The sequence below is a fragment of the Uloborus diversus genome, chromosome 9 (assembly GCF_026930045.1).
Source record: "Uloborus diversus isolate 005 chromosome 9, Udiv.v.3.1, whole genome shotgun sequence".
Taxonomy (NCBI): domain Eukaryota; kingdom Metazoa; phylum Arthropoda; class Arachnida; order Araneae; family Uloboridae; genus Uloborus; species Uloborus diversus.
This window is the reverse complement of record NC_072739.1, coordinates 71,603,258-71,619,821: the sequence shown is the minus strand read 5'-3', so window position 1 is coordinate 71,619,821 and position 16,564 is coordinate 71,603,258. Positions and strand designations below refer to the sequence as shown.

Genomic DNA, 16,564 nt, shown 5'->3' with positions numbered 1-16,564 from the left:
TCAATCTTGATGAATTTTGTCGTCTCTGTATCATGTGTGTACGTCAAACACAAAAACAAGTATAGCTGTAGAAGTTTAAAATTTTCTTTAGAGACATACTGAGTAGCACATTGGCCCAGTACGGAGTTACCGAGCACCAATTGTGTTTTAAGAATCACTACCGACACACACCTGATGAATTTTGAACTCATTGAAATAGTAGTATAGACCTCCATGTCCATATAATAGTTTTTGAAACAAAATTCCGTGTGAAATTTAATAACACATTATTTAAAAGATTTTTTTGTGTCAAAATTTTACAAAAGTTATTTTTAAAATAAATAAATAAAATGTGTGAATAATGAAGTTGGAATTAAAACAAATTAAATCTATCTGTTCTAGTTCTAGTCCGCCAAACAAAAATAATTTTAAAAAGCAAATAAAACAACGTCAAAAGCAAAAATGTACAGAAACACTGCATACACGTATTTCTGCATTACAAGGAACGTCTTTTTCAGTGCATAAAGTGTAAGCTAAATGAATGTTAAGACATCCAACAAAAAAATCCGACTTTTGTCGGATGTCTTTAAATCCATAAGCTCGCATTTTGTGCAGTGAAAAAGGCATTCCTTGTAACAGCAAAACACATGTTTGCAATGTTCCTGCACATTTGTGCTTTTAACCTTGTTTTATTTGCTTTTATTTTTTAAGCAAAGGTATTTTTATATTTCTAATAAATAATTTTTGTTTGTAGCAAAAATCCATTTAATAATATAAAAATTTCATCTTTTCTATACTTACCTTTTTTGCCCCAATTTTGATAAATAAGTTTTATTAACTTTCGGGGCATTAAAATAAGGATTTACTGCATTGAAGCATAGCAAACTTCATTGTTCTCAAAATTTAAATTTGACTTGCAAATGATTGCAGCATATTACCCCTTTGCCCTTTTTAAAAATAGATGTTTGAATTTTCACATGAAAGTAGGCCCAATCTGTTAAAAGTACGTTCATCACGAATTTGATTTTCAATCATAGAATTAGTTTAAATACTAATTTAAAAGTAATTTGTTTTTGGAAAAGACGAACAAATTTAAGAGATTTAACAGTATATTTTAAGAAAAAGCAAATTTTTCCTTACAATCTGACTAATTTGAAAGACATTGACAGCTTTTCAAAATGGGCAGAACTTTAATCTTCCAACTGATGTCATAACAAGAGATAAAGTTAAATACTTGAAATACTGCATTATAAGATCTGAGTGATTTTCCGCATATCCAGGAAGAACAACAGAGAAATTGTTTGATTTAAAAAGTCATTTTTTTATTGCAGCAAATACTGTTTTCAACTTTTTTCCATTCATGTAAAAAATATAGCTCTTTTTTTTCCTAAAGATAATTTTTTATTACCAGAAAGTTATTCTCCCTCCTTTTCTCATGTTTACTTCAATCATTTAAAAAAATTATGTCAACAATCCACAAATTGAGTAACTCGTAAATTATATTATATACGTAAGAATATTTACATTAGTTTGAACTGTTTTTCATTACTTTCTATTTTCTTTCAGTTTGTGATTCAGTTATGAAGTATATGATAGTGTTTTGAAAATGCAACCTCCTGTCTGATATTTTAAACTATTTAATACATAGTATAGCAATACATTGGGAAGTATTTGAATCAAAAATTGTTTAGAAATTTTGCATTCTTCGCTTGTTATGGCAGATTCTTCAGCTGGGCAGAGTACATGCAATGATTCAATAGAAGAACAAAGTAATTTACATTCAACTGATGTAGAAATATCTAATGTTGATACTGAAATTCCAACTACAGAAGCGACTTCTTCACAGTCAAGTAATGTTGAAGATCTTTCATCAGCAAGTCCAGTAAAAGAAAAAGTGACCATTCCAGATGATAAATCAGATTCAATCTACCACATAAAGTGGATCTCTCGGAATGGAGTTAAAAGTCCAGTCATAACACAGGTGAGTTATAATTCTTCCACTCTTTTCAAATGGAAAGTAGATCTTTGTATAAATCTGTTTATTGACTCCTTGAGCTAGGCTAATTACTCAGGCATGGGCGCCCATATGCAAAATTTAAAGGGGAGGGGGGCTCAGATATTTTCCCCATGGTTCATCAGGATATTTTCCCCATAGAAACAGATTTCAGTACAGAGTAGAATCATTTTAAAGTTTGACATTTTTAATAAATTATTCATTAATGGCTAGAGAAGAAATGTTTTTACATTTTTGCAAAGAAAAAAGTACTAAAAGAAAGGAAGTTCTAATTTCTAAGGGCTAGAGCCCCCTCTTGCCCCCCTATATGGGTGTCCTTGTATTCAGGTCTGCAATAAAAAAATGCAAGGAAAGTGATAGCTGAACTTTATACATTTGCTGGTGACGATTTCAGGAAAAATGATGACAATTTTTTTAATGCCTCTCATTTTCTTGAAAAATTAAATTTTTTATCTTTGAAGTCAGTATGCATCTGTCTGTATCAGTTGTATACTCTACACATTTAGAAGAATGAAAACCTGGCTCTCAGTGATTTAAAAGTTATTTCCATGCTTCTTAATCAGCACGATGCATATACAAAGTACTCATGTATCATTTGTATCTGGGATAGCTGTAATAAAACTCAAAGTTGGTCAAAAAAAAAAAAAAAAAAAAAAAAAAAAAAAAAAAAAAAAAAAAAAAAAAAAAAAAAGAACTTTAAAAGTAAATCTTAAACCAATGTGCTTCAGAACAGCTTAGTTATGCCCAAAACATAAGTTGTTACCACCTCAACACCTTAAATTAGGTGCATGTGTGATGGAAGACCATCCGTTAGATTTGTATTGTGTTCTTTTTTTTTGTTAAGATCTTATTTCCTGCCATCACAGGTTCAGTTAACACTTAAAATGCTATTTGTGGCGAATAGTTAGTTTATTAAATGATGTTCCTGAAACAAAAATTTTGTTGAATGCTAAAAAGAGAGTATATAACATAATACAAATCCTTTAGTTTACTTATTTCGTTATTTATTTAGTTTAATTATTTTATTATAAATTTTACATCCCATATTTAAAAACAAATTTTAATTCTGCATTTTCAGTCTTTCCCCCCCCCCCCTTTTTTTTCAAATTCAAACATCTGCCCCTGTTTATGCAAGAAAGCATGTCAGCTGCTGATTATTTTTAACTGAAATTAAATTATTATTTACTTTTTTTTTTTGTGTCGCAGTTTATGACAACAGGAGCTGAAAGTGTTAGTATTTTCAAATGATAAATGGATGCTCTTGAAGGAATGTTTTCGTTTTTGACAAAACAAATCTTTAACAAAAATGGTTTTATTGCACCAAAAAATATGAGTTTTATTATTATTATTGTTTTTTTTTTTTTTTTTTGTGATCGCTTTATCGCATTTTATTATTTCACACTTAAATTTTTATTACTGTACTGTTGAAAAGTGTTTCTTTGTTTGGATTTTATTTTCATATTTTTGTATTTAATATTTTGTTTCCACCTGTTAATTTTTCATACTGAAAATTGTCAGCTTGTTTCTTTCGTTTTGTTTTTATGACTCTGTCTTTCATTAAATCCCTTTAATACTTCAAAAGTACTGTTAGTTTATTTTAGGGACAGTTTTAAATCAAAAAGACTGTTAATTTACTTTACATTAGAAATAAAGTTCTCTAAATTTGTTTTCTGTTGACGTGTGTTCAGTCCTATCTCTTCCTATTTTTTCCTATTTTTTCAAATGATTTTTTTTTCCTACTTTTTAAATTTTTGACTCCTTATTTCCTACTCCCCCCCCCCAAAAAAAAAACACTTCGGGGTCTGACCAACTCAAAACCAGAGGGGCTCTGCTCTGATCAGATTTAATGTGCTTCCTGTGCTGCTGGGAGCATCTAACATGATTCTTTTGAAATATACTTTAAATACAGATTTCTCCGGTACACAAAGAACCTCACTATAAAGAAATTACAAACACAGGGTTTCTACATGAGTAAAGTTACATTTCCTGCACTTACAAGTGGATTCTTCCCCAAAAAATACTGGAACCAGTTATTGAAGAATAGGGTGGAAGGTTCTGCTAAGATATCAAAGATACAGCACAAATAGGATAGGATTAAATACTTAATATTAAGCTTAAAAGAACGTTAAAAAGAAGCTTCAAAGGAAAAGAAGTAATCAAATATAAACTTTTTTGTTTTATTTTGTTATGCTTTCCACTCTAATCTCTCTTTCCACCGCCCTAAATAAAATAAAAACATGGTCAAAGCTCATTAACACAAACTCGATGGGAACGCCTAAATATTTCATGCTAACCGAGTTTTGCGCTAACCAGTTTCCACACTTACCGGACTTGGCATTAACAGACAATTCTTTTTGTTTTTGTGATGCAAAAAATATAGGAACCCTTGTTGAGTACATTTGCACAAAAATGTATGCACAAACTTCTATATTTATAGTTTAAGTATGAAACTTATATTGATCATAAAAATAAAAGAAAAAGTTTTATTACCTGTATATATACATTGATTAAAGAAAAAAGAAATCTTGGATAAATTTTTGCATCAATGTTTTGAAATAACACCCTTTTACAAAACCATTTGTCTCCTCTAAACAGTTTAACACCTGCAAGGCATTCTCTTGCTGCATTAAGAGTTGTTGCATAGTTTTTAATGCTGCTCCCGCTTCGTTTACACTGATCCAAATTAGGGCTTCAGGATCAGCATTTTCATTATCGTCATCTGTTTCGATTTCATATACTTCATTTTCGGATTCCGTAACTATTTCTTCATCCGTTGAAGTTAAGACTTTGTCATTTATTGCTATGTATTCTTCAAACAAGGTGGCAGAAACAATGTTTCTTTTAACAGCTTCTTCAATAACTGAAGAAATTGTTTCATTACCCAGTTTTTCTTTGGCAGTTTCATCCAATCCATCAAGACCTCCATTATGAAAGCAGTTTTGTATTGTTGAAAGTTTTACTCAGCCCCATGCTCTTTTCAAGTACCATAGTAATAGATCGATGAAGAATTCCTTCTTGTCAGAACAGAAATAGCTTTTCGGACCATTTTTCTACGACAGTGCATTTTAAAACATTTGAATATTCCTTGATCACAAGGCTGGATTTTCGCTGAAGTGTTGGGGGCTAAAAAACACACTTCATTGCTTTGAGACCTTTAAACCTCTACATGGGCAGAACAGTTGTTCAGAATTAGACAAATTTTTCTTTTCTCACTATGAAATTTTGTCAGCCACTCGAACATCTTGTATGTTTCACAAAATGTTGTAAAAATTTTGAAAAGTTCTCTCTTCAGTCATCCACCTAGACCAAAGCTAGGGGAGAGTTGGGTCTAGTGGGACAGTTTTGAAGTTTTAATTATTACAAAATGAAATTAACACGTTTTTGTACAGATTTTTTTATGGGTTAAAAGAGAAATACTGGCTTTAAAAAAATATATATATATATTTAGAAGATACAGAATTTTGTTGTTGTTGTTGTTTACAATCCTTCATTGATCCAGCGGCAGCTAGATCAGATTCATGATGCCATGAACCCTAGCGAAGTCAAGCACCAGTAGTGGGCTAGCACAGACATCTGCCAGAGTGAACCCCAAACAATCAAGGATGTGGTCGGGGGATGCCGGTTTCAGATTGCATTTGCTGCACAAAGAGAAGATCTTACACCCAGAGTCGAAAACCATGTTCTTCAGATGACCACTTATGAGTCTTGAGACGGCCGTTTGATCATGTCTGTCACCCTCAAAATCTAACGAGCCTCCCGGGGTCTTCCTGCAGTACCAGGGATAGGCGGGAGGGGTGATCCAGACTTGCTTGTCTCCTTGTTTCTTCATAGAGAAAATTGCCTTATAAGTTAATGTGAAGTCCTTGTTGGGCAACTCTGAACAACCTCTTTTAGCCAAGATGTCTGCGGCTTCATTGCCATGGATGTTTACATGAGAGGGAATCCACTGAAAGTGGACTTCCCTTCCCTTGGTTAGATTTTTGAGATGGGTGATAATCTGAATACCCACAAGGTCGCACACACTGCTCCAGTTGTGTAGGTATTGAATCGAGCTCCGACTATCAGTAAGGATCCAAATGTCACCATATTTAGTGTCATGAAGGATGGTATTTAATCCTTCATTTATGGCGATTAATTCACTTCTGAATACCGAACAGATATCCGAGTTGCGTCTGGAAAGCTGAACAGAAAGACTTTCGATAAAGACACCACTCCCAGTGTTATTCAATTCATCTTTACTGCCATCTGTGTAAATCAAAATGGCATCACTCGGGATGCCATCTATAACTTCTAGAGCCAACTGTCTTAAATAATCTGGAGCATCTGTGTTTTTGTTAGTGACGGACATAAGTTCAGTATGGAAGTGAACTCCGGGTAGGCCCACAAATCGGGCTCACACAAGGTCTTAGAGAGGACTGCTCTACTGATTTTGAAATTATCTTTATAATTATCAGCCAAACTAAATTGGCTATATTTCTTTAATCTTTGATTATTTATCCAATCACACAAATATTCTGATGTTCTATTATGGTTTCCATAGCTGCGTAATTTGTTAAAATATTTAACCAAGTTTGAGTTTTTTTCAAGACCAAGTGATGGAAGATTTGCCTCATAGAGTACAATGTCATTCGGGCAGCTGCTTTTCAAACCTGTTATGATACGAGCTGCACATAACTGAACCCTCTCGAATTTGGAGAGATTCGTAAAGAGAGAATTTTTTTTTTTCTTAATAGAATTTTTTTAAATAGAGATATGACTTTTATACATTATTGTCTTTGTTCCATTAGTCCCCTAGGTGTGGGTCTATTGGGACACTATGTGGGCCTGATGGGACACGTCAAAATCAATACAAAAACGAGTTTTGATACACATTTAAAGACAGCAGATTATATTTTAAAATGTAATGTTCATAAAAAATAATTATGTCATATTAAAATTTGAAAAATTAAAATCAAAAGATATCAAAGTTGATACACAAATACTTTTCTGGTCGATTGTTGGCTGAGGCAATTTGTGTACAATATCTTTAATTTCAGTCGAGTATTTTTCTTCCTTTTCAGGATAGAAAAACTTTTGTAAATCACTTCTTTTTGTGAGGAAGCTCAGAAAAAGTTCTTGAATTCCATGTTTATTTCAACAACAACTACTGCATAACGATATGTCGAAGATTTTCCTTCAGATTTTACCAAGACAGAATCATTTTCAGACATTTGCTCTAAAGGAACATTTTCTTTGCCTACTTTCAGAACTTTCTAAAAAAAGAAATATGTTTCCTTTTTTTTGTTATCAATTTAGGTATTTTGTGGGTCTTTTCCTGTGTTATTTCAGTATTATTATTATTCACTGCTTTTTCAGGTGTTTGTGTCAAAATTTTTGTTGTTCCCCATTTTCTTCCTTGTTTGGTATCAAATTTTCGAGGGAGAGCTTTTGGAAATGGTCTGACTCCGGTGTAACTGGTAGAGAGAATGATGCAGAAGGGCTATGTCTCAGTACAGTTGTCAAGCTCATATCATTTGTTGACAGCTTTGAAATAACATCTTGAGTATCAACTTCATTTGTCGTTGTTGGTTCTGTACAATGAGACACATAAGAGGACAAGAAATCCGTTTCTGTCAAATGATTTTTATTGAAAGGAAAAATTCCACTTTTTGAAAAACCAGCTAGAATATTGTTTGCCGTCATTGAAAGAGTAAATGCTCCATTTACAATACCAGGCACGTGATAATAAGTGACAGTTTGGCCTGGGTTATTAAGCATCCAATCAATTCAATGCACTATTATAATACCTTTTAAAAGGTCCATAGACACTGAGATCCAATGGTTGTAATCTGTGGGAACAATGTGGGGGGGGGGGGGGGAGTCACCATAACCACTCCATGTTTTTTTTTGCGAGTTTAATGGCTCTACTACTTACATGGCTTTCATGATTGTCAAGTATAAGCAAGGAAGGATTTTCATCGCTTGTATTTGTATGCTTTTTAAAATGCTCCATTAACTTCAAGAAAATTTTCGGCAGTCATCCAACCAGACTTGTGTACAAATGAAAGGCTTCCATATAAAGCCCCATGAATCAAAAAATTGTTAGTCATCTGCAGTTTAAGGCCTTACCTTCTTCCTTGTATGACAACCAAATTCTGTTTGATCCACTTATTCTTTGGGATGTTTTTTGGACGATTGGATCACATGCTGTCTGTTGGGGGTGATAAGAGAAAAAGGTTTCGATTTCACTTGCTTTGGGTCGCGAAAAAAACAAACCAAATTGCCGAATTTTCAGATGTTGAAAGATGAGTTTGAGCAGGTTTAGAAATTGATGGTGAATCTACATTTAAAATAAGCTCTTCAGTTACACTTGAAGTATTCCCACTTAAAAGATCAGGATTAATATTAGAGGAAGTTGGCAACTTACTGTTTTTGTACGGGATAATTTTCACAATTTCTTCAACGCAATTGTTTTCATTATTTGTCATCATTTGCTCATTGCTTGGTATTTCATTGCCCAATTGCTCATTTTTGTCGGAAATAAATGTAGTATCTTCATCTTTTTCGAGAGACGAAAGTTGTAAAACCGAATTTTCATTATTTTCAGAGACCTTTGTTTGCTTGAAGAACAACAGGGTAATTTTTGAACACTTTTTTGCCTCTGTCTGCATTAACTTTTGCTTTTTCTCTTGTACTCTTTCTGCACCCCCTTTCTTTTTCATAAGTTTTGATCCCGTGGATAAATTTACCTTTTGTTCCAGATGTAATAACCTATTGTTATCTTTTGAATTATTATCTCTAAAAAATAACTTTTAAAATTAGAGAAAACTTTGATTCTAATTTTTTCTAATTTTTGTTTGATTTCATACTAACAGCAAAATAGAGATTTTTAAATACGAAGGTATAAAAATGTTATAAACATTCTGAGGGTGTTCTCCATTGTACCTGTTTTGGTCAATGGTTTCATTAATCTGGGCTAACACGGAATCCAGGTCGTCCGAATCAATGAAAGTACGGATTAAGCAAAATAACCTATAAATTGAGCCAAGGACATAATCTACTATACGCAGTGAAAATTGTATTATGAATTCAAGAGAATAGAACTGCATAGAGAAAGTTGCAAAAAATTAATAAAGGGGTAGGGGAAAGGGGGCACATGTCAACATGGTATATTTCACGAAGATAATTTCAAAAAGTTCTCAATTAATGCCAATACCAGTCCTATCTCTTAGCTAAACTGAGAGCAATGAGTCATTTTATGTTTTTGTGGTGGCCACTTCTTGGATTTAGCAGGTGTTGTATGTAATTTTATCATGTCTTTTTCTCATGAAAGCGTATTTTTAGTTAAGTGTTAAACTAAACATAACTATTACAAACCCTTTTATGAACATTCAATTTGGTACATTAATCTGAGGTGCCCCTCCCCCCCCTTCCAAGTACTATGAAGACCCTCCACAAGAACTAGAGCCTCCAAAAAGAAAAATATCCCTAAAAACACCTGCCCCCACTGAATATTTCAGAGGTGAAAGAGCAGGGATGCCTTTGATGAGCAGCCCCAGCATTAATGAATAAAACTAGTTCTGATCGTATTTTGACAACATTTGCTTTTAGAGGGGAAGCACAATCGAATGTTTTTTGCTTTTTGTAGATTAGTAGATTACCTATTTCCTCCTTTTGCATCTTTTAAAATACTTACAATCTCCTGATATTCGCCAATCATCTGCAAGAAATAGACTTAATATCTCCAAAAATATAAATAATAACAAGAAAAATAGTCAAAATGAATCACTTGGTTTGACCTGTGGGATTAATCTGTGAAAAACCGTGAAGGAAAAGTAATTGAAATTTCCTGTTCTAACGGAGAACTTAGAATTTTGACTGAAAAAAAGTTCTAATCCTGTTTAAATTTACTTAGTGACTTTGAATATGATGGGCATCTTAGATACGAATTGATAAGTTTTTTGGGTTTCTGGTAAGCGTATTAGTTAAAATAAAACCAAGAAGACGGTCACAGCTCTTTTTTATATTTTATGTACTGATATCTCCATAAAGAAGGTTCATTTCATTCATATATCTGATTATAACAATTAAATTCTCTTTTACTATAATAAAAAAGTTCAAGGTTTCAAAAGACCCAGGAAGATACACTTCATTAAAATGCAGGTCAAGGAGGTAATATTAAACATACGTTTTATTTATTTAAATATACATATTGCAGCAGTATTCGCACCATTAACCAACACAATAAATAAACACAGCAAAAATCTAATAAAAGTTAAATGTTTAATGAGCATGTTAAGTGGATTAAATATTTGCATAATACTTGACACACATCCATATTTGATTTTAAATTTGCATGATACTCGACACATCCATTTTGTATGCAGAAAAATACAAAATAATAGCGGAAAATGCAGTGAAAATCTAATTAAAAGTTAATGTCTGAATTATATTCATAAGATATTTGACAAATACTCACTGACTGATTCTTTTCAATAGCCGAAAAATCGGAGGTGGACGAAGATGCCGCAGCCTAAGAGTCTGATGAAGGAACTCCGGATCTATCAGTTTCGTGTTCATCAGTTTTTTGTAACTTTTCAAAAAAGGACAATGTTTTGTCACCCCAAACCCTTCATTGTTTTTGGGTGGTTCTTTTCTGACAAACGCAACTTTTTCGAGCAGTTTCCGTCTGAATTTACGAGAATCCTCGTATAACGAGGTTTCGCAACACGAAACTAAAATTTTACATTACTTGCACGACACTGATTCCAAAACACTGATTAAAATTAAATAACTATTTACAGCACAGGCAAAAAATAAACTTGGACGAACAAAAACGAAACACCTAAAAATCACAATCACAAAAGAAGGGAATAATTATCTACATAGACTTTACATGAAAATATTTACACATTCAAATATTTTCAATTGAATCGATACCTGCAGCACTGGAAATAGTTTTACAATAACTGTCCTCGATTAAATTTGTTGCATAAAAAGCAATCGGCGGGTGGCAGACACTTCTTTGCTATTTTTTTTCATTTGACTTGCGCCTGAGAACGGCTCAAATAAACGATGACTCAAGCAAAGCTATTTTACTGTCGACACCTTAAAATAGTAATAGTAAACTTGTAAATAGAAAAGTGACATGTAATACCCCCCCCCCCCAAAAAAAAAAGTGAATTCAAAATTTATTTGCTTTGGTCTCAGTCAGGTTTTTTCCCCCTTTTTTTTCAAGCAGTCATTTTTACTACTCAAATTCAATAAACCTCATAAAATATTACAAAATAATTTCTCGAAATAGGAAGGGGGGGGGGGGCAAAAAATCGAATTCAAAAAAATATTTTTCAAGCAAACATTCATTGTTGCAGGTTTGGAGGGGGCAAGTCATGACACCCCGCCCCTCTACCTGAAACTGCTGGAAATGGTCATAATGAGTGTTCTTTAAAAGAAGCTGTAAAACTCGCATAAAAATGTAAAAAATTACGGAAAGCATTTTATGTTAATTCAAGTATGAATTATAAATTAATTTAAACAATTGAAATGTTTAACTAAAGTACTTTTTATATTAATATATATTTATTTTTCAAAAATAACATTGCAAATAGTTACTTACAGAAAAGGAAGACAATTCAATCTTGTTTACATTCCATGCATATACTTTTTGATAATGCTGGTATATGGCCTACAAATGAATTTGTGGCAGTGTTCACATCCATTTGCAGTCTTATTGCCTCTACAATTCTTAACTAGTTGGCACTGCTCTCTCTCTTTGCTCCACGACTTATGGAAACGGTTTCAAGATCTCTTTGTATAACTTTTGTGGTTACTTCAAGGTATTTCGATATCAATTCCTCTGATTATTATGAAGTGAATTTCCTGTGACTTATATTTACGCTGAATATTTCTTTGTATTATATCCACACATTTATTCCTGCTAAATCAAGCATATTGAAGAAAACATTAACTTGCCACCATCTTAAGCATGATTTTACCGAATACTTTCTCACCATTTGGTCAACCACATCTACCCAGAGTTCAAAAATATGGAAAATATCCGATATTTTGATATATATCGGGTATTTTGATATATGTCTGATATTTTTATATACCGTATTTTATGGAAGAAACGCCGCGGCATTTACGTGTTGGAAACCAAAAAAAAGTGGAATGCGGCGTTTATACCAGTGCGGCGTTTTTGATGTTTTAAAATTTTTTATTTGTTTTTAAAAAAAAAATCGGATGTTCGAATTTCAATATATTTCACATTGTTGCCAAAAGATGGCACCAGCTCTGATCTAAAAACTACGTTATCTCGCATGGCTACCCAACCCCTTTTTTTCCGGGGGTGTTAAAAATAAACTCTTCCACCTCTGCTCCCTGGTCCAACCAGTGGGGGAAAGGTGAAACGGCATTCCTTTCTCATTGATTCAGTATTGGAAAGCTGCGAGCCTATTTTCTACTAGCGCTTCTTATCTTTCGTTCGTTCGATATTTTTGAATTTCTCTCATGGCTCCTAAGTGTCACATGAGCTATACTGCAGCCTTTAAGCTTCAGGTCATTGAAAAGGCGGAGAGTGTTGGAAATCGTGCTGCAGGACACAAATTTGCAGTTGATGAGCGATGCATCCGTCATTGGCGATCAGAAAAGGCGGAGCTCAAAGAGATGCCGAAAACTAAATGGGCTAGAAGAGGCAGGATCGCCTAGTGGCCTGTTTTGGAAGATTGGCTCGAAAATTGGATTTTGGAGCAAAGGGAAAAGGGATCCCCTCTCTCCACAGTGCATATTCGCATTCAAGCAAGAAGGATGGCCGCTGATGTGGAGATACATAATTTCAATGGCAACTCAAACTGGTGCTATCGGTTTATGCACCGAAAAAGTTATCAGTGCGGCAAAAAACGACTGTTGGACAGAGTTTGCCTGATGACTGGGAGGCAAAAAAAAAAGTCATTTCTGGATTTCGTACATCGTACGATTGCTGATAAAAAACTGACAGCTTCACAAGTGATTAACATGGACGAGGTTCCCCTGACTTTTGATTGTCCTCCCAACCGGACAGTCTGCAAAACAGGGGAAAAATCCATCACAATTGCGACTACAGGACATGAAAAGTCCTCATTTACGTGTGTCCTCGCCTGTTCAGGAGATGGAGAGAAGCTAAAACCGCTAATAATTTTCAAGCGGAATACGATTCAGAAGGAAAATTTCCCGAAGGATGTGGTTATCCAGTGCAACGAAAAAGGCTGGATGTGTGAAAGCGTAATGTTGCACTGGATAACGGAAGTGTGGCGGAAACGAAAGGGATGTTTTTTCAAACCCAGGGGCCTCCTTATTTTTGATTCGATGCGCGCTCATTTGTTGGATACAGTTAAAGAGCATGCAAAACATGCATCTGCTTCTCTTGCTATTATTCCAGGTGGATTAACGAAGCTGCTACAGGCCCTGGATTTAACCGTCAATCGCAGCTTTGAATGCCACGTATGGAAGCAGTGGGAAACTTGGATGGCCGCAAATGCTTCATACACAAAAGCAGGCAACCTTAAGCGAGCGTCGTATGAAGAAGTGGCGAAATGGGTATCGCTTGCTTGGAAAGAAGTGTCGCCTAACACTATAAAAGGAGCTTTCGCACAAGCAGAAATCTTTTGTGAAAATGTGCCAGAGATTGTCGAAACTATCTCGGACGATGAAGAATCGCGTGAAAATGATGCAGAATTGGAAGATGAACTTCTCTCCCTCTTCCATTCTGATGTTGAATCAAGCGATTTCGAGGGATTTAACTAAAGTAGTTTCTAATTAAGGGGATGCAACCCACTTTAAAAAGTGTGCTGTAGTGGAGCTAACCACTTAAAAAAACTACAGCGCATGAACTTAATTTTTTTTTTGTATCTGGCAACTGACTTGTCTCGTCGGTTTGTTTACTTTTTATGTTTTTCTATTGTTGTTTTTTCCATTGTCATACATTAATTTTACCTTTTCCATAAGCGCTGTAAATGTTTTTAATGATTATAAATGAATTTGTAATTGTTTTTTCTATTTTTGCTACCTTTAAAGCAGTCTAAAGTATCAGTGACATACTGTGTACTCATCATTGTTAGCGCGGCGATTGCGATGGGTGCGGCGTTTACGATACATTTTTGTTGGGGAGAATTTCTAATCTAATAATATCTCCCCAATGTTTCTTTGATACTAGCAGAGTGAGTTCGGAAATAAGACTTAACAAACTATTTCTAACTTTCATGAAGTTTCTTTAAACAATAATGTAAATAGTTAAAAACACGCTGTAAATGATAAAAATAAATACTAACAACATAATCTCTCTACATGCTACTTTTGCATGAGATAAGTAACACTGCAATGCAAACTGCATGATTATTGACTGAAAACTTAGATGAAGTAAACCCATTGGGAAATAAGCTAATTCCAGCTCATCATTTCTAATAAAGGGCGAGCGGCACGAACAAGCAAGTTCGAATGCCGATCGAGCGACTGCCTACAACGACGAGAGATGATCAAAGAGAGAGAACATAAGCCCCGAGCAGTTTAAATACCCCCCCGGGTCATTAGCATGTCCGAGTCACGTGAACGGACACATCACTGCTATCGTTAAGCACACATGCCATCAGATTCCTTCTAGAAGCATCTATGACGTCATGGAGTTCCCGCCAAGGGTGAACGAAAGTGAAACAAACATTTGGTCGATTCGACCAATGTGAATGAGTGCTGATAAGAATCTTTTACCCCAGTCATGCAGAATGATTGGTAATACATTATAAGTAAGGAAAAACATTATTTTACTCTTGGTGTTGTGAGGTGATGAGATAGGATTATTTACTGTTGTTATTAACAGGCATTTATGCCTAACAAGCCCCCCCCCCCTCTCATCATCTCACAATGAAAACATTCAAAAAATTTTTAACTTCCTTTAGACATTTATCACAATTTCCACATATTAATAACTATATGAGAAAAACAATGAACAAATTTAAAATATAAACTTGACTCTATATTACGAACTTCCAATATAGATCTAGAATCTCAAAATTTGAGAAAAACACAACATACAATACACTTTGCTGAAAAAAATTCAAAAGTTCAAAGAACAATCATCTTGAAAAGTCCTTTTTTTTTCTTCATTATCTCTTTCACGTCATAACTCATAGTACGTTTTCCACGAATTTTCACCAAAAGTTGGAAAACAAATTCTTGATCAAAGTCCTTTATAATTTTTCAATTATTTTTCCAGTTTAATTTATAATAGTGACAGTAGATCAATCTGAAATATAAAATAAAAACCCACAGTAACTGTTCAAATCAGCATATAAAATATCACAGTCTTGAAAATAGTATAGTATAAGCATATATTGAGAAATGTTTATAACGAAATGTAAATAAGCTCTTTTACTAACTATCCATTTCTCACTAAATCATTTCATTTACAAATAGATCACTAAAAATCTAAATAAAAAAAAAATGCTCCCCTTCTATACTTAAAGACTGTATGATAATTTTAACTGATTAAAATTTCATTTTTACTAATTCAAAAAAAAATTTTTTTTTTAATAACATTTTTGCACCATTATTTATTCAATGAAGGAAAATTACAAATTTTAACGGGAACTAGTGGTGTTTCCAATAGTCAAAAATAGGGTCTCACAAAATGAAAAACAAATACACCCGTGATAGACCTTCATGCAACAATAAACTTCCTCTATCCTAACTCCCGGGAAGACTCTGACAATTACATTTTCACTTTTAACGAGACGTAACAAAAAGCTGTTCGCAACCCGGTTGATAGGGAGAAAAAGCCACTGTAGCATTCAGGTGGACAATTAAATTGTTAGAACTTGCAAAAACATTTCACAAAACATGATGCAAAGAAAAATTTAAAGTACACAATTCAATTTCAAAAATTTCTAAAATTGTTTCTAAATTATATTATATTTGTACAAAAATTTTTTTCTATAAATCTTTGAATTTCTAATCGGGTGAGAGGTTTCGTGAATATGTCCGACATGTTATCTTTGCTTTTGACATATCTCACGTTAAAAATATTTTTATGAACTAAATCCCGAATGAAAAACAATTTTATATCAATGTGTTTACTACGATGATTTTCGATAGGCGATTTAACAAAATCTAATGTAGCCTGATTATCCACATACAAAATAGATTTAATTTTACAACTTTTAACAATTTTTATTTTGATGCATTTGTCAATTATATGATCAAACCACATGAGCTCTTTTGCACATTCTGTCATGGCAATAAATTCAGCTTCCATCGTTGAAAGGCTAACGCTTCATTCTTTGAACGTGCGCCATTCAATTGGAGCTTTATCAAGTAAAACAAGTTGACCTCCTAATGAGGTTCTATCATCTTTATTTGTGGCGAAATCAGCATCCGAAAAAATTATAAGTTGAACATTTTCACATTTTAAGTTTAATTTTAAATCTTTAGTATGGTAAACAAATTCCTAGTAATTTCAACAATCCATCCCAGTGTACAATTCCTGGGTTGCTTTGAAATTGGCTGAAAATGTTAACAGCATATGATATATTAGGACGTGTTCTACTAGAAATAAATGATAAACAC

General features: G+C 33.6%; 1 protein-coding gene across 1 annotated transcript in view; it reads left to right on the top strand.

Annotated features, from left to right (window-relative positions):
* Window positions 1-16,564, top strand: part of LOC129229417 (ubiquitin carboxyl-terminal hydrolase MINDY-2-like) — a 111,501-nt gene that overhangs the window by 55,305 nt on the left and 39,632 nt on the right. The window contains exon 2 of the mRNA XM_054863719.1: window positions 1,546-1,960. Within this exon, the coding sequence (XP_054719694.1) occupies window positions 1,694-1,960 (267 nt within the window). The 5' untranslated portion in view covers window positions 1,546-1,693. The remainder of the gene's footprint in view (window positions 1-1,545; window positions 1,961-16,564) is intronic.